General features: G+C 48.8%; 2 protein-coding genes and 1 pseudogene across 7 annotated transcripts in view; 1 reads left to right on the forward strand and 2 right to left on the reverse strand.

Moving 5' to 3' along the window:
* Positions 1-26,794, reverse strand: part of nfic (nuclear factor I/C) — a 185,308-nt gene that overhangs the window by 10,369 nt on the left and 148,145 nt on the right. The gene's annotated exons all lie outside the window — the stretch shown is intronic.
* Positions 18,447-20,765, reverse strand: LOC148388056 (general transcription factor II-I repeat domain-containing protein 2 pseudogene; annotated as a pseudogene).
* Positions 22,631-26,794, forward strand: part of frem1b (Fras1 related extracellular matrix 1b) — a 23,253-nt gene continuing 19,089 nt past the window's right edge. For 2 of the 6 annotated variants that reach the window (XM_088393746.1, XM_088393747.1), the window contains exons 1-3: positions 22,631-22,817; positions 23,492-23,780; positions 23,864-23,958. In XM_088393746.1, coding sequence (XP_088249872.1) covers positions 23,544-23,780; positions 23,864-23,958 — 332 coding nt within the window. In that variant the 5' untranslated portion in view covers positions 22,631-22,817; positions 23,492-23,543. The remainder of the gene's footprint in view (positions 22,818-23,491; positions 23,781-23,863; positions 23,959-26,794) is intronic. The other 4 variants (XM_088393741.1, XM_088393745.1, XM_088393742.1 and 1 more) reach the window with 3 other exon arrangements.

The raw sequence follows: 26,794 nt of genomic DNA on the forward strand, positions 1-26,794 counted from the left end.
ATGTAGACAGGACTGCCTGAGGAGCACATGCACGCCTGAGCTTCCGCAGGAAGTACAGGCGGCGCTGAGCTTTCTTTGCCAGTGACGAGGTGTTTGCGGACCAGGAGAGGTCCTCACTGATGTGCACCCCCAGGAACTTGGTGCAGCTCACCCTCTCCACGACAGCACCGTCGATGATCAGCGGCAGGTGTGTTGTGTGACCCTTCCGGAAGTCAACAATGATTTCCTTGGTCTTATTGACATTCAGCAGGAGGTTGTTGTCCCTGCACCACGTGGTCAGAAGGTCAACTTCCGACCTGTACCGAGTCTCGTCGCGATTACACGAAATTACACGATCTAGTGTTATTGTCATGAACGGAAACAGATGTTGGGGTCCGATGCTTCGGAGCGCGTATCGCGTAATCCAGGAAGTGTTTAGTGGAGCGCGTATCGAGGCATGTATCATTATGGAGCGGTGACGTCATTGATGACAGACGAGGTTTCGTCGGCTGCCGTGATTGGCTGACATTAAAGCGGCAACACGTCCCGTGTCTTACCCGCGCAATTCGAATTTCTGTGCTACAGTACGAGATTCTTTGCAATCGAACCGTTTTCATGGAGCCTGCGAGAAAACGTAATCATTCCCCAGTGTGGGAATATTTTGAACTCATTTCCCCAAATAAGGTAAGTGTTCTTTTGTATGGTGCCCTATTTCATCGAAGTGTGCATTTATGTAATGCATTCTTTTCCAAGTTCAATGTTCACAAGTAAAAGTCATCTTCATCCATAAGCACATCAGTCTTTCCTTGTTAAAATACAGCAGCCCTTTAAATGTGTTCCGTCAACTTTTAGTGTCTTAATAGACAATGATGGTATTTACATATTGAAACACAATATTCCACTTCTTTCAATGTTACACGTGAATGCACATGCAGAGAAATTTTATTCATTTTGATCAGGCTACATGAACCAAAATATAAAGGTGAAAGTACCGTATTGGCCCGAATATAAGATGGTGTTTTTTGCATTGAAATAAGACTGAAAAAGTGGGGGTCGTCTTACTTTCGGGGTCTAGACATTATACCCATTCACAAGATATGCCAAATATCTTTAATGCGAATGCTGAACTTATCTCCCCTGCAAACCCCTGTCACAAAGAATAAAAATAAAAATAGCTGTTAGAAACGTTTCTATGTTGATGGTAAAATGTTGGAAAGTTACGTCACCTCGCCTTAAGTCTTGCGTGAGTTACCTCAGCTTATCGCGATTGTTGGAGATTGTGCGCAGCGGTAAGTTAAAGGTTGCTGGTATCGACTGAGTATGTTGCTGTGATCGTGTGCGTCTTTGACACAAAGTGAGTATATACATTTCATTGTTATTACTGTCTACAATAACCATCCGAGCCAACCCCCTATACTAGTTATGGGCAAACTACGGCCGTTTAATCCGGCCCGCCAAACCTGAATAAATTGTATTATTAAACTTTTTGGTCATTTTCCCTGCAATCACTATGTTTCCCCAATAGATGGGGAAGCGCCCACCCGCGCATTTACTCCCGGAAGCCGTGTCAGAAAGCTCGGTGCACACTCACAAGTGCACTCCGCGCTCTACATCCATCATTGCCGAATTTCGAGTGTGGGCTGTGACGTCAGCATTCTTGTAATTCGCGCGCTGAGCTTTCAGATACAGTTTTACGTTAATACCACCGACAAACCTTCCCCTGGAATCCTTCCATTAAAATGAGTGGCCCGAGGAAAAGAAAGGTGGACACTGAGTGCCGAGTGTTTAAAAAAAAAGAGTAGACAATTTGGCTTGACCTACGTGTGTGAGCAGACGTTCAGCCACATGAACGTCAACAAAGCCCGTCACAGATCGAGGTTAACAGACCGACACTTCGGCTCTGTCCTAAGACTTATCACAACAAATTTTACTCCATGATGCACGAGCAAAAAAGCGAGACCAACAATACTATTGATTTCTTTGTTACTTTATGTAGATGCATTCTTTCACTGATTCTTCAAGATGATGTATTTGGTCAGAATGTTTGCCATTTGATGTGATTTCGCCTCATTAGATAAACATATTTAATAAATCTGACCTGCAAGTGCTGAAGTGATGGAAACTATTACCGTATTTGCCGGTGTACAGGTCGACTCGGTGTATAAGTCGACCCCCTAAAATTCGACGGAAATTTACGATTTTATGATATATCCTTTGTATAAGTCGAGCTCAATTGTTGCATTATATTAAACTTCAAAATTCAATATGCGAAATTTATTGACGAAATGTGTTCAAATTCCGGGAGGCCGTGCGCATGCGGCTGTTTATAAGCACCGCGGAGGAGATCGCGGCCGGCGAGCTCGCGCACGCCGCCCGGCACCAACGGGAGGCCGGAAATAGCTCCAAGCCGAGCGGATCGGCACTTTATAAGCACCGCGGAGGAGATCGCGGCGCCTCATTGGACTTCCAGCGGCCGGCGAGCTCGCGCACCCGCCCGGCACATCCGGGAGGCCGTGCGCACGAGCCAAGTGGCCGAAAATAGCCCCCGCCGAGCGGATCGGCTGTTTATAAGCACCGCGGAGGTGGTCGCGGCGCCTCATTCGACTTCCAGCGGCCGGCGAGCTCGCGCACCCGCCCGGCACATCCGGGAGGCCGTGCGCACGAGCCAAGTGGCCGAAAATAGCCCCCGCCGAGCGGATCGGCTGTTTATAAGCACCGCGAGGTGGTCGCGGCGCCTCATTCGACTTCCAGCGGCCGGCGAGCTCGCGCACCCGCCCGGCACATCCGGGAGGCCGTGCGTACGAGCCAAGTGGCCGAAAATAGCCCCCGCCGAGCGGATCGGCTGTTTATAAGCACCGCGGAGGTGGTCGCGGCGCCTCATTCGACTTCCAGCGGGCCGCGCACTCGCGCACGCCGCCCGGTTCAAATTTTCTAAGTGCAATGCACAATGAGATGCATGAGAAACGGCCTTGGTTACCATCACATTTGAAGCGATGAATACGAAGTTAAATTTTATGACTCGGTGTATAAGTCGAGGTCGATTTTTTTCGGTCGATTTTGGATCGAAAAAGGTCGACCAATACACCGGCAAATACGGTATTCATAATAACAGTGTCGTATTTAATATGAATCACTGATAGTAGATTTTTTGGTGAAATATTTTTTTTAATGCTGTTAATAAATGCATTTATTTTCAAAAAGCTTTTTTTGAATATCCATGCTTTACTGCCTACTAAAAGTACAAACCTTTTATGCAATGACCTTTACATGTCATTTCTATTACGTCACACAAACACTACATCCATCTGCTCCTGGTTCGGCCCCCCGGTCAAAATTTAGAACCAAATTCGGCCCGCCACTCAAAAAGTTTTCTCAACCCTGGCCTATACAGTCCTCAGGCTCCCCAACAATAGCGGTCGGAGTTTGCATTATATTATTATGTTTTTCCTTATTCAGATTTGTTTCAAGACTACAGTTACAGTTAGACTTCACTGTGATGGTTAATGCAGTTATTGCAATTTTGTTGTTTTATCACAGTAGATTGGTTTATTTACATTTCAAAAACCAGAAACAATTCATTTACAAATGTGATTGCACTTTAGTTTACATATTTAAATGTTCAAAAAAAGTTTAACCTAACTCCAGATTCTCCTTCTTCTTGGTTGCATGGTGCCAATGGAGCCTGCCGCTTTGCGCCTCTTATCGATAGTTAGTGCTGGGTTTGGTGTCTCCATGGTAACTAAACACTTCAAATTGCAACTTGTATTGGTTAAACACACGGTGGTGGTGGATTTTCTATTGATAGACTGTCTGATAGACAGTTTTTGTATGATTTGAATGAGGCAAAATAACATGCTTTTTCTCTCGAATATATTGTTATAATCATTTGTTTATACTTTCAAGATGGCGGCGCGTGCACACGCAGCGGCCACTCTCTGTCAAGTCAGTACGGTGATTTGTTCGTCTAATGAGTGTTCGTCCGACAGTCTTATGTGTTCGTCTCGTCGTGCTTTATCGTGCTACAAGTACAGCAGGCAGGTTCTGCTCGACATCGGCAGAAGTGGGTTTTGCGGCGTTCTGGACTTTGAAGCGTCGACATTAAAGGCGCTCGGACTGCTACGTCCTGAAACGTCGCCGACCTCACCCGCTATCCCTCCCCCGGTTGGGAGCCGTCGGAAACGGTGTGCGAGTAGGCAGAAGAGGGGCAAGCGCGGAGGCGTCCGGGCCAGGCTGGCGGCCAACCCAGCGCGCCTGCTGAGGTCTACGAACCGGACGGTGCGGAACTGCTGTGTGCTCGTGTTCACCGAGACCTGATTGAGTGACAACATTCCGGACTCTGCCGTGCATCTGGAGCGGCTAGCGTGCTATCGGGCGGACCGTGCCATTGTACGAGGGGGGAAGTTGCGAGGAGGTGGAATATGCGTCTACATCCGAGAAGAATGGTGCCGGGATTCTGTGGTGGTATGTAAGCACTGCTCGCCGCTTGTGGAGTTTGTGATCATTAAGTGCCGTCCTTTTTATCTGCCGAGGGAATTTACCGCGATTCTGCTAGTCGCGGTATACATCCCGCCTTCCAACATCGAAGGCGACAGGATCGCGGCGCTTGGTGAACTGTACCAGGCTGTCAGTGAACAGCAAACAGCGCACCCTGACGGTTTCACCATCTTCGCTGGAGACTTCAATCATGCCAACCTGAAGTCTGTTTTCCCGAGGCTTCACCAGCATGTTACTTTTCCGACACGTGGAGACAGCTTCCTGGACCTAGTCTACTCGGCGTAAAAGGGAGCTTTCAAAGCAACCCCCCTCCCCCATCTGGGGCTTTCTGACCATCTCACCGTTTTGCTTTTGCCCGCATACAGACAATTGGTAAAGGCATCCAGGCCGGTTCGGAGGCGGGTTCGGGTGTGGCCTGAGGGTGCCTCCGATGCACTTCGTGACTGCTTTGACACCACTGACTGGGACTTGTTTAAGCAGGCGGCCACCTACAACGATTGGACGGACATAGAGGAGTATACTGACTCTGTTACCTCTTACATCACGAAGTGCATCGATGATGTGACTTGCTCGAAATCCGTCGTCACTCGCGCGAACTGGAAGCCGTGGCTGACGGGGGCTGTCCTCAGACTGTTGAGGGCCAGGGACAAGGCTTTCAGAGCGGGGGATGAGGCTGGCTTGAGGACAGCGAGGGCCGACCTGTCCCGAGGCATCAAAGAAGCGAAGAAGGCGTTCTCGTGCAAGGTCTCCACCCACTTCAAGGACAGCAAGGACGCACGTAGCCTTTGGCGGGGCATTCAGACCATCACGGACTACAAGCCCGCGCCGAGGAGCTGTGAGGGCGACGTCCGTCTGCTGAACGATCTGAACCGCTTCTTTGCTCGCTTCGACGCCCAGAACAGCACTTGCCCGCTGAAGACCACTCCCCCCGAACACGAGCAGCCCCTGCGCCTCTCTGCCGACGGTGTGAGGAGGGCGCTTGCCGCTATTGACACCCGTAAGGCGGCGGGCCCTGACAACATCCCGGGTCGAGCGCTGAAGGACTGCGCTGGGGAGCTGTCGGGTGTCTTCACGGACATCTTTAACGTTTCCCTGCAGCAGGCCATCGTCCCCTCGTGTTTCAAGGCTGCCACCATCATTCCTGTGCCGAAGAAACCTGCACCGTCCTGCTTCAATGACTACCGCCCCGTGGCACTGACGCCCATCATCATGAAGTGCTTTGAGCGGCTTGTCATGGAGCACATCAAGTCCGTTCTCCCCCCCACCATTGACCCTTTCCAGTTTGCGTACCGTGCCAAGCGGTCCTCTGAGGATGCCATCTGCTCTGCCCTCCACTCGGCCCTCACCCACCTGGAGAGAAAGGACTCATATGTGAGGTTGCTGTTTGTGGACTTCAGCTCTGCCTTCAACATCATTGTGCCGCAGCGAATCATCTGCAAACTCGACGAGCTGGGCCTCAGTACCCCCCTCTGCAACTGGCTACTAGACTTCCTCTGTCAGAGGCCTCAGGTGGTGCGTGTTGGCGACAAAATCTCCGCCAGCATCACGCTGAGCACGGGGGCCCCCCAGGGCTGCGTGCTCAGTCCATTGCTCTTCACCCTGCTGACGCATGACTGCACTGCGACCTACAGCGACAACCGCATAGTGAAGTTTGCTGACGACACGACTCTGGTGGGTCTCATCACGAAGGGCGACGAGACTCGGTACAGGTCGGAAGTTGACCTTCTGACCACGTGGTGCAGGGACAACAACCTCCTGCTGAACGTCAATAAGACCAAGGAAATCGTTGTTGACTTCCGGAAGGGTCACACAACACACCTGCCGCTGATCATCGACGGTGCTGTGGTGGAGAGGGTGAGCTGCACCAAGTTCCTGGGGTTGCACATCAGTGAGGACCTCTCCTGGTCCGCAAACACCTCGTCACTGGCAAAGAAAGCTCAGCGCCGCCTGTACTCCCTGCGGAAGCTCAGACGTGCATGTGCTCCTCAGGCAGTCCTGTCTACATTCTACCGTGGCACCATTGAGAGCGTCCTCACCAGTTGCATCGCTGTCTGGGGTGGTAACTGCACTGAACAGAACTTGAAGGCCCTGCAGCGCATAGTGAATACGGCTGGTAAGATTATTGGTGCTTCGCTCCCCTCCCTGAAGGACATTTACACCTCCCATCTCGCCCGGAAGGCAACCTCGATTGGCAGAGATGTGAGTCACCCGGCTCACTCTTTGTTTGACCTTCTGCCCTCTGGGAAGAGGTACAGGAGCCTGCGCTCCCGCACCACCAGACTCGCCAACAGCTTCTTTCTCCAGGCTGTTAGGGCCCTGAACTCGCTACCCCCTTCTGCGTAGCGTGCGGCACTGTTGCGCTATTTTTGAGAATGTCTGCTGTACGCGCACTTGCTCCTTTTTTTTGCTCCTCTTATTTATTTATTTATTTGTTGTGTTATTTATTCATTATTTATTCAGCACGCTTTTGTTATACTTGTTTACTTGTTTGTCTGTTGTGAGCCATGTCTTGTCACCGTGGGATAGGGGGGAACGAAATTTCGGTTTCTTTGTGTGTCTTTGGCATGTGGAGAAATTGACAATAAAGCTGACTTTGACTTTGACTTTGACTTGTTTCAGATGTACTGTAATTATTTTATGTATAAAAATTAAATTTGGTGTTCAAAGTCTTTTTTCAAACTTGAGTCTTTAAGAAGAGGGGATCGTCTTATATTCGGCCAATACGGTAACTCTCATACTCTTGTTGACCAGCATGAGGGTTTGTGTGCACATAATGCCTCGAGAAATGAACCTATATGCCAAGGGTGTCAAACTCCAGTCCTCGGGGGCCGCATTCCTACATGTTTTCCAAGTTTCCCTCGTTAAACACACCTGGTTCTGCAGGAGCCTCAAAACAAGTTGGTAAATATTTACGCAAAGAGTAAAAAAGTTACTGTAGTCAATTTCTCCCATTTTAACATTTCCACAACAACAATGCATTGACTTGACAATAACACATCCCATCAATGGGTCAACAAAGACAAACTGTTGGATGTTCTTCTGCTCACAACACATAGAAGGAAGGGCTGTCCATCCTGGTTCAGATCTCTCAAGGAAGGTCTGCACACTCTAATCTTCAACACATAGAGACACATGATATTTTTTTTTTTTTTTTTTCAAGTGCATATTTTTTGTTTAGTGTTATTTTCCATTTTTCATTTTCAACCGATTACCCGAACTTGGATCGCAGGGGCAGCAGCTTCAGCAGGGAAGTCCACACTTCTCTCTTCCAAGTCACTTAGTCCAGCTCATCCCAAGGTGTTCCCAAGCCAGTGTGTTTTTTGTTTATGAGAAAGAAAACCAATGAGCAGTTGACAACTACAAATGACAACCAGCAATACATTTGCTTTCCACGCGAGCAAACAAACACTGAACATAAGATTCCTGCGAGCACTTTGACGTCTAATAGACCAGACATCTTGGCTAAAACACGTCTAAAAATGGTCTAAAAGGGTAATAAATAGACGTCTAGTGTATGCCGTAGACGTCTAATTGTCTATATGTGAAGGTTTTTTTAGACGTTTATTGAGTAGACGTTCGAATGATGGCTAATAGCGCGAGTAGCGCTAAAAGCTAGTGATCATTTGAACATCTAGACGTCTTCAACATTGAGGTTCTCTTCAATACATTTAACCTGTGATCCTTACCTTTGTGTAGGTAGTTCCAGGATGTTGTGAAAATGCATTTTATAAGTGATGGTCCAGGGTGTGAAAATTTATTTTTTTTTAATATAAAAATAGGTTTCAGTAACAGTCATACATACATACAGCTGCAGATATAAATACACCTTTTGATGTTAAAATTAACCAAAATGATAATTGAACCTAAATAAAAACATTTTTTCAAACATTATCCAACCATCACAAATATAAATGTGCAATGTTTTTAAATCATATGTAAAAATATACATACAATATTAAAAAATGGGGGCTATTTTAATAGAACAAAACTACTAAGTTACAATATAAATATATGCATAATTCATGTAGGCCATATCAAATAAACAAAACAACCAGGTCGGCGAAACACAAGGGGGAAACAATATAGACATCACTCTTGTGGGGTTTTGATAGCCCCCTTGCCACTCAACGCTGGAGCCCGTTTTAATTTTAAAGCCATTGCGGTCCTTATTTCATCATCCGTGGCCTCTGTACGTGTCGCCAACAGCTTCTACAAAGATGAAGTCGATGGACATCAGGCACCACCCATTGTAGACCTTGGGATTACTCTGTAAAAGAAATATAAATATGGAAAAAGAATACCTGTAAAATAGTTTTTCCTTGATGTATGTCATGTCAGTCGCACATTTCGAACATAAAGCAATCGCACAGGAACGAGCAGACAAGTTTTTTTTTAATTTACCAGCGCTATCAGAGCAGTCTCCTTGTGCGCCCTCTTTGCACAAGTTTCACCACCACGCATATTGTCATTTGTGTAAAATGTACAACAGAAAAAAAATGTCAACACTGAGAGCTGCCACCACATCGTAAGCCTTCACTGTTGTCTTTTCTAATCTACAGCACAGATGTCAAACTAATAATACCTGTCCATGGTCTTGGTCTTCAAATAAGCCCCTCCCAACACAAGACTGTTTTGCAATCTGTATACAAGGCATTATGAACAATGTCTCAGAAGAGTTAATTAGTGCTGGGTTAAGACTCGACAAAATTGAATTGAGGACTTTTTCTATTGTAAATCAAGCAAAAAAGTAACTGAAAACTCAGTAACTTTGACAGTACAGCAATTAAACCAAAAGGAACCCTACAGGTTCCATTTGTAAGCTATCAAGAGTGAAGGGGGGATCACAACATCCAAAATTTTGAATAACCAATTCCAAGCTTAATCATTCTGTCATTCATTCTTACATCTTGTTTGTCATTTATTTCCTTGAACATCAAGTCAAAGGTCTCCAGGTCTCGACAACCGTCCACTCTCCGCGTCGCATTATGAATGAGAGTTGAGGCTCCTCAGCCCATGGATTGCCAGAAGGGGCTCCATGATGACCTTCAGTCATTTTGTGAGCTCGCATGTGGCGCGTCCTCGAAAAAAGGATGGGGGTGTCGCCGTCATCTCAAATTCCGATCTTAGATTTAGGCCTCGTTCGATTAACGTATTTAAAACATTTGAAGTTCTCACTGTCCGATCCACCGCTTTACCGTCATTTTATCTTGCTGTTATTTACCTGGGGCTTACTCTGGCTTCCTGGATGAATTTTCTGAATTCGTGGCTGATCTAGTAACAAATGCGGATAATATAATAATCATGGGCGATTTCAATATCCACATGAATTTACCGTCAGAGCTTTTCAGACTTTAACTGATACGTTTGGTTTTACGCAAGCCGTACAGGCAGCAACGCATAAGAATGGAAATACCTTAGATCTGGTATTGTCCGGAGGACTGGCAACCTCAAATATAACAGTACTGCCATACACTACTGTTTTGTCTGATCATTACTTAATAAAATTTGAAATTTTAGTTCTTTGTCAAAGACAAGAGAGCAATCAGAATTATAGCAGCCGTAATATTAATTCCATGACTGCAACTGCGCTATCTGAGTTACTGTCGCCGGGAACTGCCATATTTCCCGCACATATCGGCTCTATTGATAATCTTACAAATGAATTCAATGCAACATTGTTAAATGCCATCGACCCTGTGGCGCCGCTACGTTTGAAAACTTGCAGTAGATTGCCTACTCCATGGTTCACAGATGAAACACGTACGCTTAAGCAATTATGTAGAAAGCATGAGCGCAAATGGCGTTTAACCAAACTTGAGCGCTTATCTTAGCAAAAACTCGTTATTTTTCGCAAGTCATTAATCTCAATAAAACCAATCTTAAATACCTATTTGATACAGTGGCAAAGCTAACACTACGCCAGCCGACTCCCGATAGCTCCTTCCACTCAGCAGACGAGTTCATGAAATTTTTCACTCGAAAGATTGAATCCATTAGGGATGAGATCAAGATGACCATTCCAGTAGCTCAGTCGAGACCGCTGATTACCGGCGCTGACGATCATGCAATAACCCTCTCAAATTTTAAAAGCGTGTCCCTTGAAAGGCTTACACAATTGTTTAGTGCGGCTAAACAAACAACATGTTTACTCGACCCGCTTCCAGCCAAACTATTTAAAGAATAATGTCAAATTTTAGGACCGTCCATCTTAAATATAATTAAGCTGTCTCCTCTGGGATAGTGCCAACAGCCTTTAAAACCGCTATCATTAAACCATTACTTAAGCAACCAAATCTTGACCCGGACTGTCTCAGTAATAATAGGCCAGTTTCAAACCTCCCATTCATAGCAAAACTTCTTGAAAAAGTAGTAGCGCAGCAGCTTATTGATTACATGGTCGCCAATAATCGATATGAATCCTTTCAGTCTGGTTTTAAAGCTAATCATTCCACTGAGCCAGCACTTGCTAAAGTGACTAATGAGCTCTATAATGTTACGTGTGGTATCCCACAGGGATCGGTACTCGGACCAATTCTATTTAATATTTACGTACTGTAATTTCCGGACTATAAGTCGCGGTTTGTTTCATAGTTTGGGTGGGGGGGCGACTTATACTCAGGAGCGACTTATATATGTTTTTTTTCCACAAATATTTACTTGATTATTAACACATCACTCACTTACAAGTATAGTTGACCACTTCCCATGTTATTTTTAGTATAGTTGATCACTTAACAGGCTTTTATATCTTTATCTTGAACATATTCAAAACATAAAAAATAGAGAAAACATCAAATAAAGCATATAACACTTTAAAGCGCCATATCCAAGTCCACTGTCTGCTGTATGTACACTTGCTCCATTTTTGCTCCTCTTATATTTAATATTATTTATTGTTATTTGTTTATTTATCATTTATTCAACACTCCTTTTTATTCATTGTTTGTGCCTTCTTGGGTTTTTTTGTGTTGCTTGTATGCATATGTGTACTATGTCACAGAGGGATAGTGGGAACGTAATTTCAATCTCTTTGTGTGTCTTGGTATATGAAAAAAAATCGACAATAAAGCAGACTTTGATAAAACAACCAAATAAACAAAACAAAAAACTACATCTGAAAAAAATTATATTTTAAGACGAAACTGGATGAGGGCGCTCTAAATTTCACTGTTGGCTGTGACTCATCAACTGGGCGGGCTTAAGAAAAATGGCACCAAAAAGAAACTCATATTTTGCAGGTTACAAACTTCAAGTTGTAAAATATGCAGCTGAAAACAGTAATCGAGCAGCAGAAAGAAAGTTTGGAGAACCGTGATGTACCAAGGGAATACTATTTCAAGTGACGTCAGTGGCACGGCGCGGCGGTTGTTTACATAAAGGACAAATGTACCCACGGAACGACTACCGGCATCATTAGCGCTGATCATTTCTAAGTGACACGGAGGTCAAAGAGTTTGAAGGAATTAAGGATTTGGAGTGACATAGAAGGTTTGAAAAACGATTATGGCTTTTACGCACGCCCGGTCCTACTCTACTGAGTCGGGGGCCGGCGCTTGGCCGAGTGGCTGTCCGCAAACGGTGCATGGGGCTCAGACATGGCCATTATGCACGCCCGGTCCTATGCCATGGCGCTCTCGTGTCTGGAAGTCCATGCCGCCACACGCTTGGAAGTTTGATTTGTTAAATAAAGAGCCGTTTACCAAACCCACATCTATCTTTGTACTTTGTTAACGCTACAATATAGTTATATACTAGATATGTGGAATAAAGACGAGGCTGAGGTCAGGGCGCACGCGCGGCGATGTTGACAAAGGACGAGGAATTTGATCGATGGATTTAATGGATTTAAAGTGTACGGATGGTTTGATAATATTATTGCTTGTATTATAGTTGTTTGAAATATACCATATATCATATTGTCATATGGGCCTGTGGAATATTTTGAAGTGCAAGCGCCCTCAGCCGTGCGCACCCATTGTTGACAAAGAACGATCGATGGATTTAATGAATTGGATTGACACCGATGATTTTATAAACATGTTATTCATGTAATCGTTTTCTTTAATAACTCTATATGTTACGTCAGGCCCATTCTCAGCTCTTCGTTTGTTTGTCACGTTAGCATACCTATCGTTTAGCCTGTTGCTATCGTATCGAACGATCGATGGATTTAATGAATTGGAGTGACACCGATGGTTTTAGAAACATGTTATTTATATAATAGTTGTCCTAAATCACTCTATGTTACGTCAGGCCCGTTCTCAGCTCCTCGTTTGTGTTTGTTACGTTAGCACCTGTTGCTATCGTATCGAACGATTGACGGATTCAATGAATTGGAGTGACACTGATGGTTTTATAAACATGTTATTCATGTAATAGTTGTCCTTAATCACTCTATATGTTACGTCAGGCCCGTTCTCAGCTCTTTGTTTGTGTTTGTCACGTTAGCATACCTATCGTTTAGCCTGTTGTTGCTATCGTTTAGCCGGTTGTTACTCGGTCATGACTGTTTTTGGTGTGGGATTTTGTCGAATAAATTGCCCCCCAAAATGCGACTTATACTCCGGAGCGACTTGTATATGTTTTTTTTTTTCACTTTATGGCTGGTGCGACTTATACTCTGGAGCGACTTATAGTACGGAAAATACGGTAGACCTCATGCAAGTTATCTCACATCTACTTAACGTTTGTTGGAGTGTATGCATGAGAGGTATCTGATTATTTACTCATCATTATTATTGTGTGAAACGTAGCAAGAAAGTCTAGAGCAGGGGTGTCAAACTCAAATTCACAGTGGGCCAAAATTTTAAATTGAACAAAGCCGCGGGCCAAGGTTGAACAAATGAACCTTTTAATATGGAATTAAACAAGTTTTGATTTTACAATAAATATTGAACAAGCAGGACTTATATAACTTAAAAGTGCAGGTGTGCAAATCAAGTTGATAATAACACTAATAATACTAATAATAACAATAATAGTAATAATAGTAATAATAATAATAATAAAACATATCAATGGCATATTAAATAAAATTTAACTAAAAATTGAATGCCTCCTTTCTGTTTGCAGCCTTCTGAGGTAAATGTCAAAATTAGCTTCTTACACAGGCTAATGCATTTGAAAATAAAATAACATAACAACTATGAATAAATCAACCATTCAGGCCTTGGAGTAGCAAGAAAAATGTATTTACTGCTCATTTTGCGACACACTGATCTACTCTGATGCGGCCAAGCCGGATACCTGGCATCTTTTCTTGGATGCCAGTTCATCAATGTCGGGGCTTAGGGTTTGAGCTGAGAAAACCGTCATTATCGAACAAAGGTGTTCGTCAGTCAGACGTCTCCTGTGAGACGTTTTCGTCATCTTCATTGAGGAAAAAAGTTACTCACATAGGTAAGTGCTACCAAACATGGAGAGCAATTGAGCAACTTCAGTGCGAAGCTGAGGCATTGTGTCAGGGATGAACTGTGGAAACTGTGCGGCCTCAACAGCATCATACTTTGACTTCAGCGTTTCATCACACTGGAGTTCAATCAGCTCCATTTGGAGGTTGGTTGGAGCTTTTTCCACATCAACTGCGAAGGGATTACTAAGCAGTTCAAATCTAAGTGTCATGCGGTCACGTTTATTTTTCCGGATTTCTGTCTTGTCTGTGTCGTAACTTCACTTCCTGTTTTATTTGGTCATCCCTTCCGTTTCAGTTCGTGTTTCCTTCCTCTGTTTTCGGTTGTCTTGTATTCCCTGATCCCGATTGTGTGCACCTGCGTGATTGGCGCTAATTGTCAGCACCTGCGTCCCAGCCCTTTTGTGTGTATTTAGTCCGTGTCTTCCCCTTGTCTTGTGCCAGTGTGTCTTGCCTCGTCCCGACCACCAGCGATTCCTTGACGTCCGAACTCCCAGTAAGATTCCTCCGTTTTGTCTCGCCACAGAGCGACGCCTTTTGTTAGTGCCTTGTTCCCCATAGCCCTTTTTGTCTCGCCCGAGTGCGACGCTTTTTGTTTGGACTTTTTGCCGAGTGTTTCCCTCGCAAGAGGCGCCTTGAGTTGTATTTTTTGATCTTCAGTTGTTGGAATAAATCTGAGAAAAGAAAGACTCTGCGTCCGAGTCCTCCGCCTTGTTCCCTGCCTGACAGTACACACTGGCCAGACATGGACTCGGCAGAGTCGGAGCACCTGTGCGCCGCAGTGCGCTCCCACACCTCACAGCTCGCCCAGCACCAGAGGGAAGTGGGCAATTTGGGCGAGGAGATCTGAGGGCTCACGAAGAGCCAAGCAGATTTCAGAGGGGCGGTCGCCGCCCAGGTAGGAAAGCTGGGTCAACAACTGCAGGACGTGCTCTCGCTTTTAAACGTGGGACCAGCAGCAACCTCCAGCACACCCGCTGCTTCCCCCGTGACTCCCCTTGCCTTAGCTCCCAGGACCGGCGGTGCCAGACTGGCTCCTCCAGAACGCTACTCCGGCGAACCTGGCCTTAGCCGGGCCTTTATCACTGAGTGCGAGATGCATTTTGAGAGGTCCCCGGCGGATTTCCCCACCGAACGCTCCAAGGTGGCCTATATGGTATCGTACCTGACGGGAAGGGCCCGCACGTGGGCCACGGCGGAATGGGCCAGGGATTCCATCTCCTGTCGCTCTCTCCCCGCTTTTGTCGGGGCTCTGCGTACGGTGTTCGACCCGATCTCCGCTGACCGAGAGAAGGCTCGGCAACTCTGTCAGATATCCCAGGGACAAGAGACCGTCGGAGATTACGCCATCCGTTTCCGCACGCTGGCCGCAGAATGCGGCTGGAACGCGACGGCGCTGTATGACATCTTCCTCCGAGGCCTTTCTGAATCCATACAGGATCAGCTAATTCCCCTGGATCTTCCCACCGATCTCGACGCCCTCATCGCTCTGGCTATCCGCACCGACAACCGGCTGCAAGAGTGGAGGAAGCACCGCGGAAGCAGGAACGCCCCCGCCTTTGTGCCAGTAGCCGTTCCTTACGCCCTAGACGCGAACCACCCCAGGCCGGACGGGGATCGGCAGCACCAGGAGTCGGAACCGATGCAGTTGGGCAGAGCAAAGTTGACAGGGGAGGAGAAGATACGACGACGCCTGGAAGGTAGATGCTACTACTGCGGTGAGCTCGGACACCTCCTCCTCTCCTGCCCGGTGAGGAGGACCCTGAAGGTAAGCGCCTTCTCTGCGGCTCTGTCCCCGTGGCGAGTTCTCCCCAAGGGCAGGATTACACAGCTGGGAAAAGAGATAGAACTTGACGTGCTAATAGACTCAGGAGCTGATGAAAGCTTGATAGACTGGGCATTTGCTCGCCGATGGGGAATAAAAACTGACCTGCTGAACACTCCCGTGAACGCCAAGGCACTCAATGGACAGGCACTTTTTGAGATAACGCACATAACAGAACCTGTCTCGCTGTCTCTTGGGCCCCACCATGAGAAAATACGACTACATGTCGTGACCTACCCAATGAACCCCCTCATTCTCGGGTATCCATGGCTTCAACGCCACAACCCCGCTATAAACTGGGGATCAGGGGAAATAACGGGATGGGGGCCCAACTGTCACGATTCCTGTATCAAATCTAACCCGCACGCTGTGCCTTCTGCTCTAGACTCGCAAACTCCAGACTTGACCGGGGTTCCCGCGTGTTACCACCAATGGGCCGAGGTATTCAGCAAGGCCAAGGCTACCTCCCTACCTCCCCACCGTCCGTATGATTGCGCCATTGAACTCCTGCCGGGCTCAACCATACCCAGGGGGAGGCTTTGTTCCCTTTCGGGACCCGAAAAGCAGGCCCTGAACGATTATATAGACTCCTCTCTTCAAGCAGGGTTGATTCGACCGTCATCGTCGCCTGCGGGTGCGGGGTTCTTTTTCGTGGGCAAAAAGGACGGCACCCTACGTTCCTGTATTGACTACAGCCCCCTCAATCAGATCACAATCAAAAACCGGTATCCTCTCCCCCTGATGTCGACCGTGTTCGACCAATTACAGCAAGCCCGGGTGTTCACGAAGTTAGACCCGCGCAACGCGTACCACCTAGTGCGCATCCGGGAGGGGGACGAATGGAAGACGGGTTTTAACACACATTGAGGACACTTTGAATATTTAGTAATGCCATTTGGCCTCACCAATGCCCCGGCGGTGTTTCAGGCCATGATAAATGATCTTCTGAGGGACTGTTTGGATCGATTTGTGTATGTATATTTAGATGATATTTTGATTTATTCCCCGGATTTGGAGACCCATAGGTCTCACGTCGAGACTGTTCTGCGACGCCTCCTTGACCACCAACTGTACGTGAAGGCCGAGAAAAGCGAATTCCACACAAACACAGTATCTTTTCTCGGTTTCATCATAGCCCCGGGCAAAGTAAAAATGGACCCGGCGAAAGTTAGCGCGGTAACTGAATGGCCTACCCCTGACTCCCGCAAAAAGGTGCAACAATTCCTGGGCTTTGCCAATTTTTATAGGCGGTTCATCAAAGGCTTCAGTGCTACGGCGGCTCCCTTGCATGCGCTAACGTCCCCTAAGGTTCCATTCTGCTGGTCGGCGGAGGCGGAGGCGGCCTTCCAGGAGCTGAAGAACCGCTTCAGCTCCGCTCCTATCCTCACGTTTCCCGACCCGTCACGACAGTTTGTGGTGGAGGTTGACGCCTCCAATCGAGGGGTAGGGGCCATTCTATCCCAGAGGGCCAAGAGTGACAACAAGCTCCATCCGTGCGCGTTCCTGTCCAGACGGCTGACTCCAGCCGAACAGAACTACGACGTGGGAGATCGCGAACTGTTGGCGGTAAAACTGGTATTAGAGGAATGGAGACATTGGTTGGAGGGAGCACAGCAGCCCTTTCTGGTCTGGACAGACCATAAAAATTTAGATTACATTAAGACGGCCAAGAGATTGAATTCTCGCCAAGCCCGCTGGTCACTCTTTTTCAATCGATTTAACTTTACTTTGTCTTACAGACCGGGATCCAAAAACACCAAGCCTGACGCGCTCTCCCGTGTCTACAGCCCAGGTCCGGAAGTTAAGAAGCCTGAACCCATTCTGCCTCCTCATTGCATGGTAAGAGCAGTGACCTGGCCTATCGAAGGCCTGGTGCAGCAGGCCAATGACAACGAACCACCCCCTAGGGGGTGCCCTGAGAACAGACTGTTTGTTCCCGATCAATTACGGTCCCAAGTTGTCCATTGGGCTCACACCTCTTGTCATCCGGGCATGCGCAGAACCCTGTATGTCGTCCAGCAGCGATTCTGGTGGCCCTCCATGGGGGCAGACGTCAGAGAATACGTCTCAGCCTGTCCCGTCTGCGCCCGGAATAAGAACTCCCACGGCGCCCGTATGGGGTTGCTGCATCCCCTCCCCATTCCATTGCGCCCGTGGGCAGAGATCTCCATGGACTTCGTCACAGGGCGGAAGCCCTCAAATGGGCGAACAACCATACTCACTGTTGTAGACAGATTCTCGAAGATGGCTCACTTTATCGCTTTGCCCAAGCTGCCGTCCGCTAAACGAACGGCAACAGTAATGATGGACCACGTATTCAGGATTTATGGTTTCCCAAAGGACATTGTTTCGGATAGGGGTCCCCAATTCATATCCAGGTTTTGGAAGGAATTTTGTAGGCTCATAGGGGCAACCGTGAGTCTCACATCAGGCTATCATCCGGAGGCGAACGGGCAAACAGAACGCATCAACCAACAGTTGGAGACGGGTCTCCGCTGCCTTGTCTCCCAAAACCCCTCCTCGTGGAGCAAGAACCTCACCTGGGTGGAGTATGCCCACAACTCCCTGCCCACCACGGCTACAGGTATGTCACCATTCAAGTGCGTGTATGGCTACCAGCCCCCAGTCTTCCCTGACAGTGAGCCGGAGGTGACGTGACCTCGGCCCGCGCCTTGGTGCGCCGCTGTCGTCGTGTCTGGTCGGCGGCGCGGGCCACGCTGATCCGCCAGGGGGACCGCGTCAAGCGGATGGCTGACCGAAGGAGACGTCCGGCGCCCGTGTACCAGCGGGGTCAACGTGTTTGGCTGTCCGCCAAGGATCTTCCCCACCGGGGGGACTCCAGGAAGCTAGCGCCTCGCTTTGTGGGTCCATTCCCCATCGCCAAGGTCGTGCACCCGGCCGCGGTGCGTCTCCGCTTGCCCAGGTCCCTTGCAGTCCACCCCACTTTTCACGTCGGGAAGGTCAAGCCGGTTGTGGACAGTCCGTTGGTGCCAGATCCTGCGCCGCCCCCGCCTCCGCGGACGGTAGGAGGTGGGACGGCCTACACGGTGAAAGAACTGTTGGACGTGCGCAGAAGGGGCCGGGGCTGGCAGTACCTGGTGGACTGGGAGGGTTATGGGCCTGAGGAGCGGCAATGGGTGCTGCCTAGTTTTATTTTGGACCCGGGGTTGTTTGAGGACTTTTATGCAGCTCACCCTGAGGCTCCTGGGCCGTCTGGGATCCGGCCCTAGGGGGGGGGGTTATGTCATGCAGTCACGTTTATTTTTCCGGATTTCTGTCTTGTCTGTGTCGTAACTTCACTTCCTGTTTTATTTTGTCATCCCTTCCGTTTCAGTTCGTGTTTCCTTCCTCTGTTTTCGGTTGTCTTGTATTCCCTGATCCCGATTGTGTGCACCTGCGTGATTGGCGCTAATTGTCAGCACCTGCGTCCCAGCCCTTTTGTGTGTATTTAGTCCGTGTCTTCCCCTTGTGTTGTGCCAGTGTGTCTTGCCTCGTCCCGACCACCAGCGATTCCTTGACGTCCGAACTCCCAGTAAGATTCCTCCGTTTTGTCTTGCCACAGAGCGACGCCTTTTGTTAGTGCCTTGTTCCCCATAGCTCTTTTTGCCTCGCCCGAGTGCGACGCTTTTTGTTTGGACTTTTTGCCGAGTGTTTCCCTCGCAAGAGGCGCCTTGAGTTGTATTTTTTGATCTTCAGTTGTTGGAATAAATCAGAGAAAAGAAAGACTCTGCATCCGAGTCCTCCGCCTTGTTCCCTGCCTGACACTAAGTTTCTGGACATCAAAGTCGCCAAACCGCCGGCTAAACTCAGCGGTGAGTTTTTCAGCAAACTGTGCACACACGGCGATAGAGATCTGCGTTTTTATGGTTTGGCAGCAGGGGAAATGGCCAAAGTTTGCTTGTAGCATCTGATTCTCCCACAGGCACATCTTCATTTTAAAAGCGCTCACTGACGCATACATATCTGTGATGATGCGTCCCCGTCCCTGCAGCTGCAGGTTCAGCACATCGAGGTGGCTTGAGATGTCACACAGAAAGGCCAGCTCACACAGAAACTTTTGCTCCCGGAGCTCTGCTGTGTCCTTCCCTTTGCTTTCCAGAAACTGGCATATTTCTTCACGCAGTTTGAAAAATCTGTTTAGCACTTTTCCGCGGCTTAGCCATCTCACCTCTGTGTGATACGGCACATCTGTGTATTCTGAATCACACTCTTCCAGAAAAGACTTAAACTGGCGATGATTGAGACCTTTGGCTCTTATGAAGTTAACAACTTGTGTTACTGTGGACATAACGTCCTCCATCCTCAGCACTTTACCACACAGGGATTCTTGATGTAAGATGCAGTGATAAACAGATAATTCACCTGCACAGTTCTCTTCGCGCATCTTTTCACAAATCCTGCCCACCAGTCCATTCTTTTTACCACTCATGGCTGGCGCACCATCAGTGGTTAATCCCACAAGTTTATTCCACGGAAGGTTTATTTCAGTTACACATTTGCAAACCTCCTCAAAGATTTCTTTCCCTGTGGTTGTGCCATGCATTGGTTTAAATCCCAAAAGCTCCTCCGTAACACACAGATTTGAGTCCACGCCGCGGCCGAAGACAGACAGCTGCGCAGTATCAGACGTGTCAGTGCTCTCATCCACAGCAAGGGAAAAAGAAACAAAATCTTTTCCCTTCTCCATCAACTGGACATGCAGATTGGTGGCAAGCTCGCATGTGCGGTCAGCTATTGTGTTTCTGCTCAGGCTTACGTTGGCAAAGGCTTGCTTTTTCTCTGGGCACACTTGGTCACAAACCTTCATCATGCACTTTTTTACAAACTCTCCCTCATTAAAGGGTCGGGCTGATTTGACGATTTCTTGTGCCACGATATAACTTGCCTTTAAAGCAGCCCCACTTTGTGTTGTGGCTTCTGTGAACATTTTCTGTTGTGAAACCAAACCTCTTTTCATCTCCTTTACTTTCTGGCTCCTTTGAGCCGTGTCCAGGTCCTTATATTTGTCCTGGTGTTTGGTTTCATAGTGGCGTCTAATATTGTACTCCTTAGTTACTGACACGTTGGCTCCACAAACAAGACAAACCGGTCTGTCTTGTATACATGTAAACAGATATTCTGTCTCCCACCTGTCCAGAAAAGTTCTATTTTCTGCCTTTCTTTTCGCCATTTGTTGGTAGGGTAACACAGTGACAGCTGTCGTTTGAGGTCGCAGTGTGGGGGAGAGGCACGGAGATGCGGGGTGTGCACATAGACTCTATATAAGAAATGGACGTAATATCTGTGACGTCACCCATTGGTTTGTGGACTGCTGCTCAGAAGCCAACAGTATCTAGGCAGCGCCATCTTGAAAATTTCAGGTGCATTCTGGCAAAAAATTAACACGGATTCTACTTATATGGGCATGAGGCGAAGTCATGAACAGACGTATGGGCGCCAAAGCAACAGCAGAGCATTATGGGATTTGTAGTACAAGCGATGAATGCGGTGTCACAGCGCTGCTGCCATATAATACTGGCGGGCCAGCTCTAATGTTAATTTGAAATTGCCTCGCGGGCCAAATTTGGCCCACGGGCCAGAGTTTGACACCTATGGTCTAGAGCATTGTTTTACAGGGACACGGCATCCAGGTTTGGAGATCGCAGCCGAGAACGAGGCTGCCAACCACCTAAGAACAGACTCTGCATTCCTGGGGTCACGAATCGGCCAAGGCCATGCGGCCTCGCACCACACAACATTGTTAGCTAGTTAATCAGCGTTGCTACAGCCACAATCTCCCCTCCCTTTAGTGTAGCAACGCCTCTTGTAACCAGGGCAACCCAAAATAAAAAGAGGAGATAGCGGAAGAGGAGCTCAGAATTGGTGGAGGACTGTAACTGGGCCTTCTGCGTAATTCTCCTCGCGAGCAAAAGGAATACTGGTTGTCTTCTCCTCTTTGTTTCCAGCATGTGGATTAATGTCTGATGGTGTTTAGACCTGAAAATTGCATTTTGTTTGTATTTACATTTTATACAATTTACCAACATCAACCGAATCCGGTTTGTAATTTAGACGTCTATTTTAGGTCTATATATATAGATGTAATTTAGACGTCTATTTTACGTCTATAAAATAACCTAAAATAGACGTCTATATCAGGTTACAGAAATAATCAATTCACATGTACGGATCAATATGCTTGTTAAACACAAATCCAAACAACTTCTGTACATTATTTATACAACTTATAGCTGGTTCAGACTTAAAAAGTTTGAAATATGATCATATTTGATGTTTTTAATTTAGACGTCTATTTTAAGTCTATACCGAGACCAATTTCAGACATCTAAATTAGGTCTACACAGACCAGACGTCTAATAGATGTCTATGGCTGACAGGGATAATACATATAGATGACTGTATCTGACTGTATGACTGTATCTCTCGTGCATACCAAGTTGTACCAGTGCTACGCATTTCAAGCAAAACTCCTCAAAGACCTCCTGTAAGGACTCAAGCAGTTTGGTTCAAGTGGGAAACAAAGAGTCACTTACATCATCTGGATAATGAGACAATGAGTAGCTTAATTGTTAAGGAGTGAAAATGATAAAATCAACGCTCTAGCGTGCATGACAATTTACTCTCTGAATTAAAACTCACTCTTTTTGAGGAATTATCATCTTGGAGTTATAATGACACAAACAACAGATGAATTGAGTAGATTTCCATTGCTGAAAATCTGACACTTTTGATTTTGCTGTGTAGAATACGTGCCTGCAGTATACTTGCGCACACGTGCACGTCGTATACGTGTAGTGGCCCAAAGTGGGAAAATCATCTGGATACAAGTGGAATGTGCAGAAGGAGGGGCAGAGGGGGCCCAGCAGAGGCGTGTGTGTGCGTGTGTGCGAGAGAGAGAGAGAGAGAGAGAGAGAGAGAGAGAGAGAGAGAGAAAGAGAGAGAGAGAGAGAGCTTGGAAAAGTTAAAGTTTGAACTTCCTGTCTGCTTTGGGACTCGCTAAACGAAGGACGAGCGGCTCGCTCGGCCTTGTTGACTTTGTCAGTCGGGATTGAGAAGCACCCGCTGCTCGTTCGTGCGTGCGCGCGAGCCAATCACAGCAACGACAGACAGGTAAGCGACCGCGAGCATTCTCGGCGTGGCACCAAGTTGGTGTGGACTACCGCTTCCTCGCCTCCTGCCGTACATGCCGTCACCTGACTTGAGCAAAGCAGTCGTCCACATGCTGCTGGCGTCCACGTCACGTCGCAAAGGACAAAAAAAGGCGTCGTGTCACGTGTCAAACTTCTGCCCAATACACTGAGATGAAGTTATAATGATCGAATAAAGCTGCGTGAAGCCAGAAAGGCCAAGTGGCAAGATGACAAGAGAGCTGAGAGAACAGAGGTCGTGTGAGAAGTGAAAAACAAAGCTATGCAGTGACCAAGCAAGTGATGCCAAGAGACAAAATGTGACAAATTGACAAAGTTAGCCAACGTGAAAAACAAGATGACAGACACGAAGGCAAAAGGACAAAAGGGGGGGGGGGGGGGGGGGATCACGTTGTTCTGGTGCTCTTGCCATCTTTTGTCTCGCTTTTCTTGAGGGCTCACTGTAGGCCCTTCTTTAGTTGTCCCGCCGTCTTTTTTTTTTTGTAGTCGTGTTAGTCTCTTGAATTTGCCTTCTTCAAAAAGCACAAACATGACTATTAGTGACCATCCAAGCACGTCTGTCAAAGCACACGAATTAGCGGTCATGTCAAATTAGCCATAAACCATCAGTGACAACAGTGATGACCTGTCTGACAGTACGCCTGTCAAGCGAGTAACGTCCTTGCTGCTGCCCCACTGCGGTTCCAAGATGGCCGCCATGAGCGCGTCGCCACCGCTGCTGCTGCTGCTGCTGCTGCTACTGCTGGCGGGAGCGGTCGCCGGTGTCATCGTGGAGGTGAACGCCGGCATGGAGGTGGCCAGGGGGCGCTCGGCCTTCCTGGGCAAGGAGATGCTGCAGATCCGGACGGAGCCCGACGCGCACTGCAAGGTGGAGGTGGTCCTCAACGAGCCGCTCACGCAGCGGGTGGGCCGCATCACGCCGCAGGTCGGCTTTCTGCCGTTGCCTGGCTCTGCATTTTGCAGCCGCTTGTTGTCAGCATTGGTCTGGTCTTGTCTTGCCGCCATTAGGTGTTTGACTGCGACTTCCTGCCGGACGAGGTTGTGTACCAGCACAACGGAAGTCCTCTGCTGGACAGCGACCAAGTTCTACTGCGGGTCTACAGGTCAGTACCGCCGTCCGCTCCAAGTTACTTTTAGCTAGCGATGTTGACAAATGTTGTCGGGGGCTTCATGCCCCTGGTAGGGTCACCCATGGCAAACGGGGGGCCAGACAAAGCACGGCTCACAGAAGCCCCTTATGATGATTGAAATAAATGGACTTCGTTTTCCCTCGCCCGGACGCGGGTCACCGGGGCCTCCCTCTGGAGCCAGGCCTGGAGGCGGGGCTCGAAGGCGAGCATCTGGTGACCGGGCCTTCGACCATGGGGCCCGGCCGGACATAGCCCGGAAAGGAAACGTGGGTCCCCCTTCCCATGGGCTCACCACCTGTGGGAGGGGCCGAAGGGATCGGGTGCAATGTGAGCTGGGCGGCAGCCAAAGGTGTGGGTATACTTATTGCCCCCCGCTGGGCGCCTGCACATTGGGGTTCACCCCGGTGAACGAGAGGGTAGCCTCCCTCCGCCTTCGGGTGGGGGGACGGGTCCTGACTGTTGTTTGTGTCTATGCACCAAACGGCAGCTCAGAGTACCCACCCTTCTTGGGGTCCCTGGAGGAAGTGCTGGAGAGCGCTCCTTCTGGGGACTCCATCGTTCTACTGGGTGACTTCAATGCTCACGTGGGCAATGACAGTGAGACCTGGAAGGGTGTGATTGTGAGGAACGGCCCCCCCGATCTGAACCCGAGCGGTGTTCTATTGTTGGACTTCTGTGCTCGACACGGATTTTCAATAATAAACACCATGTTCAAACATAAGGGTGTCCATGTGTGCACTTGGCACCAGGACACCCTAGGCCGCAGTTCGATGATCGACTTTGTAGTTGTGTCATCGGATTTGCGGCCGCATGTTTTGGACACTCGGGTGAAGAGAAGGCCAGAGCTGTCAACTGATCACCACCTGGTGGTGGGTTGGCTCCGATGGTGGGGGAAGATGCCGGTCCGACCTGGCAGACCCAAACGCTCTGTGAGGGTCTCCTGGGAACGTCTGGCAGAATCCCCTGTCAGGAAGAGCTTCAACTCCCACCTCCGGCAGAGATTTTCCCACGTCCCGGGGAAGGCGGGGGACATTGAGTCTGAGTGGACCATGTTCCGCGCCTCCATTGTTGAGGCGGCTGACCGGAGCTGTGGCCGTAAGGTCGTTGGTGACTGTCGTGGCGGCAATCCCCGAACCCGCTGGTGGACACCGGCGGTAAGGGATGCCGTCAAGCTGAAGAAGGAGTCCTATCGGGCCGTTTTGGTCTGCGGGACTCCGGAGGCAGCCGACAGGTACCGGATGGCCAAGTGGAACGTGGCTTCGGCGGTTGCTGAGGCAAAAACCCGGGCGTAGGAGGAGTTTGGCGAGGCCATGGAGAATGACTTCCGGACGGCTTTGAGGAAATTCTGGTCCACCATCCGGCGTCTCAGGAGGGGGAAGCAGTGCAACGTCAACTCTGTTTACAGTGGGGATGGCGTGCTGCTGACCTCGACTCGGGACGTCGTGAGTCGGTGGGGAGAATACTTCGAAGACCTCCTCAATTCCACCTACACGCCTTCCATTGAGGAAGCAGGGCCTGGAGACTCTGAGGCGGATTCTCCAATCTCTGGGGTCGAAGTCACTGAGGTAGTTAAAAAGCTCCTCGGTGGCAAGGCCCCGGGGGTGGATGAGATCCACCCGGAGTTCTTAAAGGCTCTGGATGTTGTGGGGCTGTCATGGCTGACATGCCTCTACAACGTTGCGTGGACATCGGGGACAGTGCCTCTGGATTGGCAGACTGGGGGGGGTGGTTCCCCTCTTTAAGAAGGGGGACCGGAGGGTGTGTTCCAATTACAGGGGAATCACACTCCTCATTCTCCCTGGTAAGGTCTATTCAGGGGTGCTGGAGAGGAGGGTCCGTCGGGAGGTCGAACCTCGGAATCAGGAGGAGCAGTGTGGCTTTCGTCCTGGCCCTGGAACAGTGGACCAGCTCTACACCCTCGGCAGGATCCTCGAGGGTGCATGGGAGTTCGCCCAACCAGTCCACATGTGTTTTGTGGACTTGGAGAAGGCGTTCGACCGTGTCCCTCGGGAGGTTCTGTGGAGGGTGCTTCGGGAGTACAGGGTGCCGAGCCAACTGATAAGGGCGGTTCGGTCCCTGTATCACCGATGCCAGAGTCTGGTCCGCATTTCCGGCAGTAAGTCGGATTCGTTCCCAGTGAGGGTTGGACTCCGCCAAGGCTGCCCTTTGTCACCGATTCTGTTCATAATTTTTATGGACAGAATTTCTAGGCGCAGCCGAGGCGTTGAGGGGGTCCGGTTTGGGGACCTCAGCATCGCATGTCTGCTTTTTGCAGATGACGTGGTGCTGTTGGCTTCTTCAGGCCGTGATCTCCAGCTCTCGCTGGAACGGTTCGCAGCCGAGTGTGAAGCGGTCGGGATGAGGATGAGTCCATGGTCCTCGATCGGAAAAGGGTGGAATGCCCTCTCCAGATGGGGGATGAGATCCTGCCCCAAGTGGAGGAGTTCAAGTATCTTGGAGTCTTGTTCACGAGTGAGGGGAGGATGGAGCGCGAGATCCACAGGCGGATCGGTGCAGCGTCGGCAGTAATGCGGACCCTGTACCGGTCCGTTGTGGTGAAGAGAGAGCTGAGCCAAAAGGCAAAGCTCTCAATTTACCGGTCGATTTACGCTCCTACCCTCACCTATGGTCACGAGCTATGGGTCGTGACCGAAAGAACGAGATCCCGGATACAAGCGGCCGAAATGAGTTTTCTCCGCAGGATGTCCGGGCTCTCCCTTAGAGATAGGGTGAGAAGCTCGGTCATCCGGGAGAGACTCGGAGTAGAGTCGCTACTCCTCCACGTTGAGAGGAGACAGATGAGGTGGCT

Source organism: Syngnathus floridae, chromosome 13 (genome assembly GCF_059516105.1).
Source record: "Syngnathus floridae isolate MCC-2025c chromosome 13, RoL_Sflo_1.0, whole genome shotgun sequence".
NCBI lineage: Eukaryota > Metazoa > Chordata > Actinopteri > Syngnathiformes > Syngnathidae > Syngnathus > Syngnathus floridae.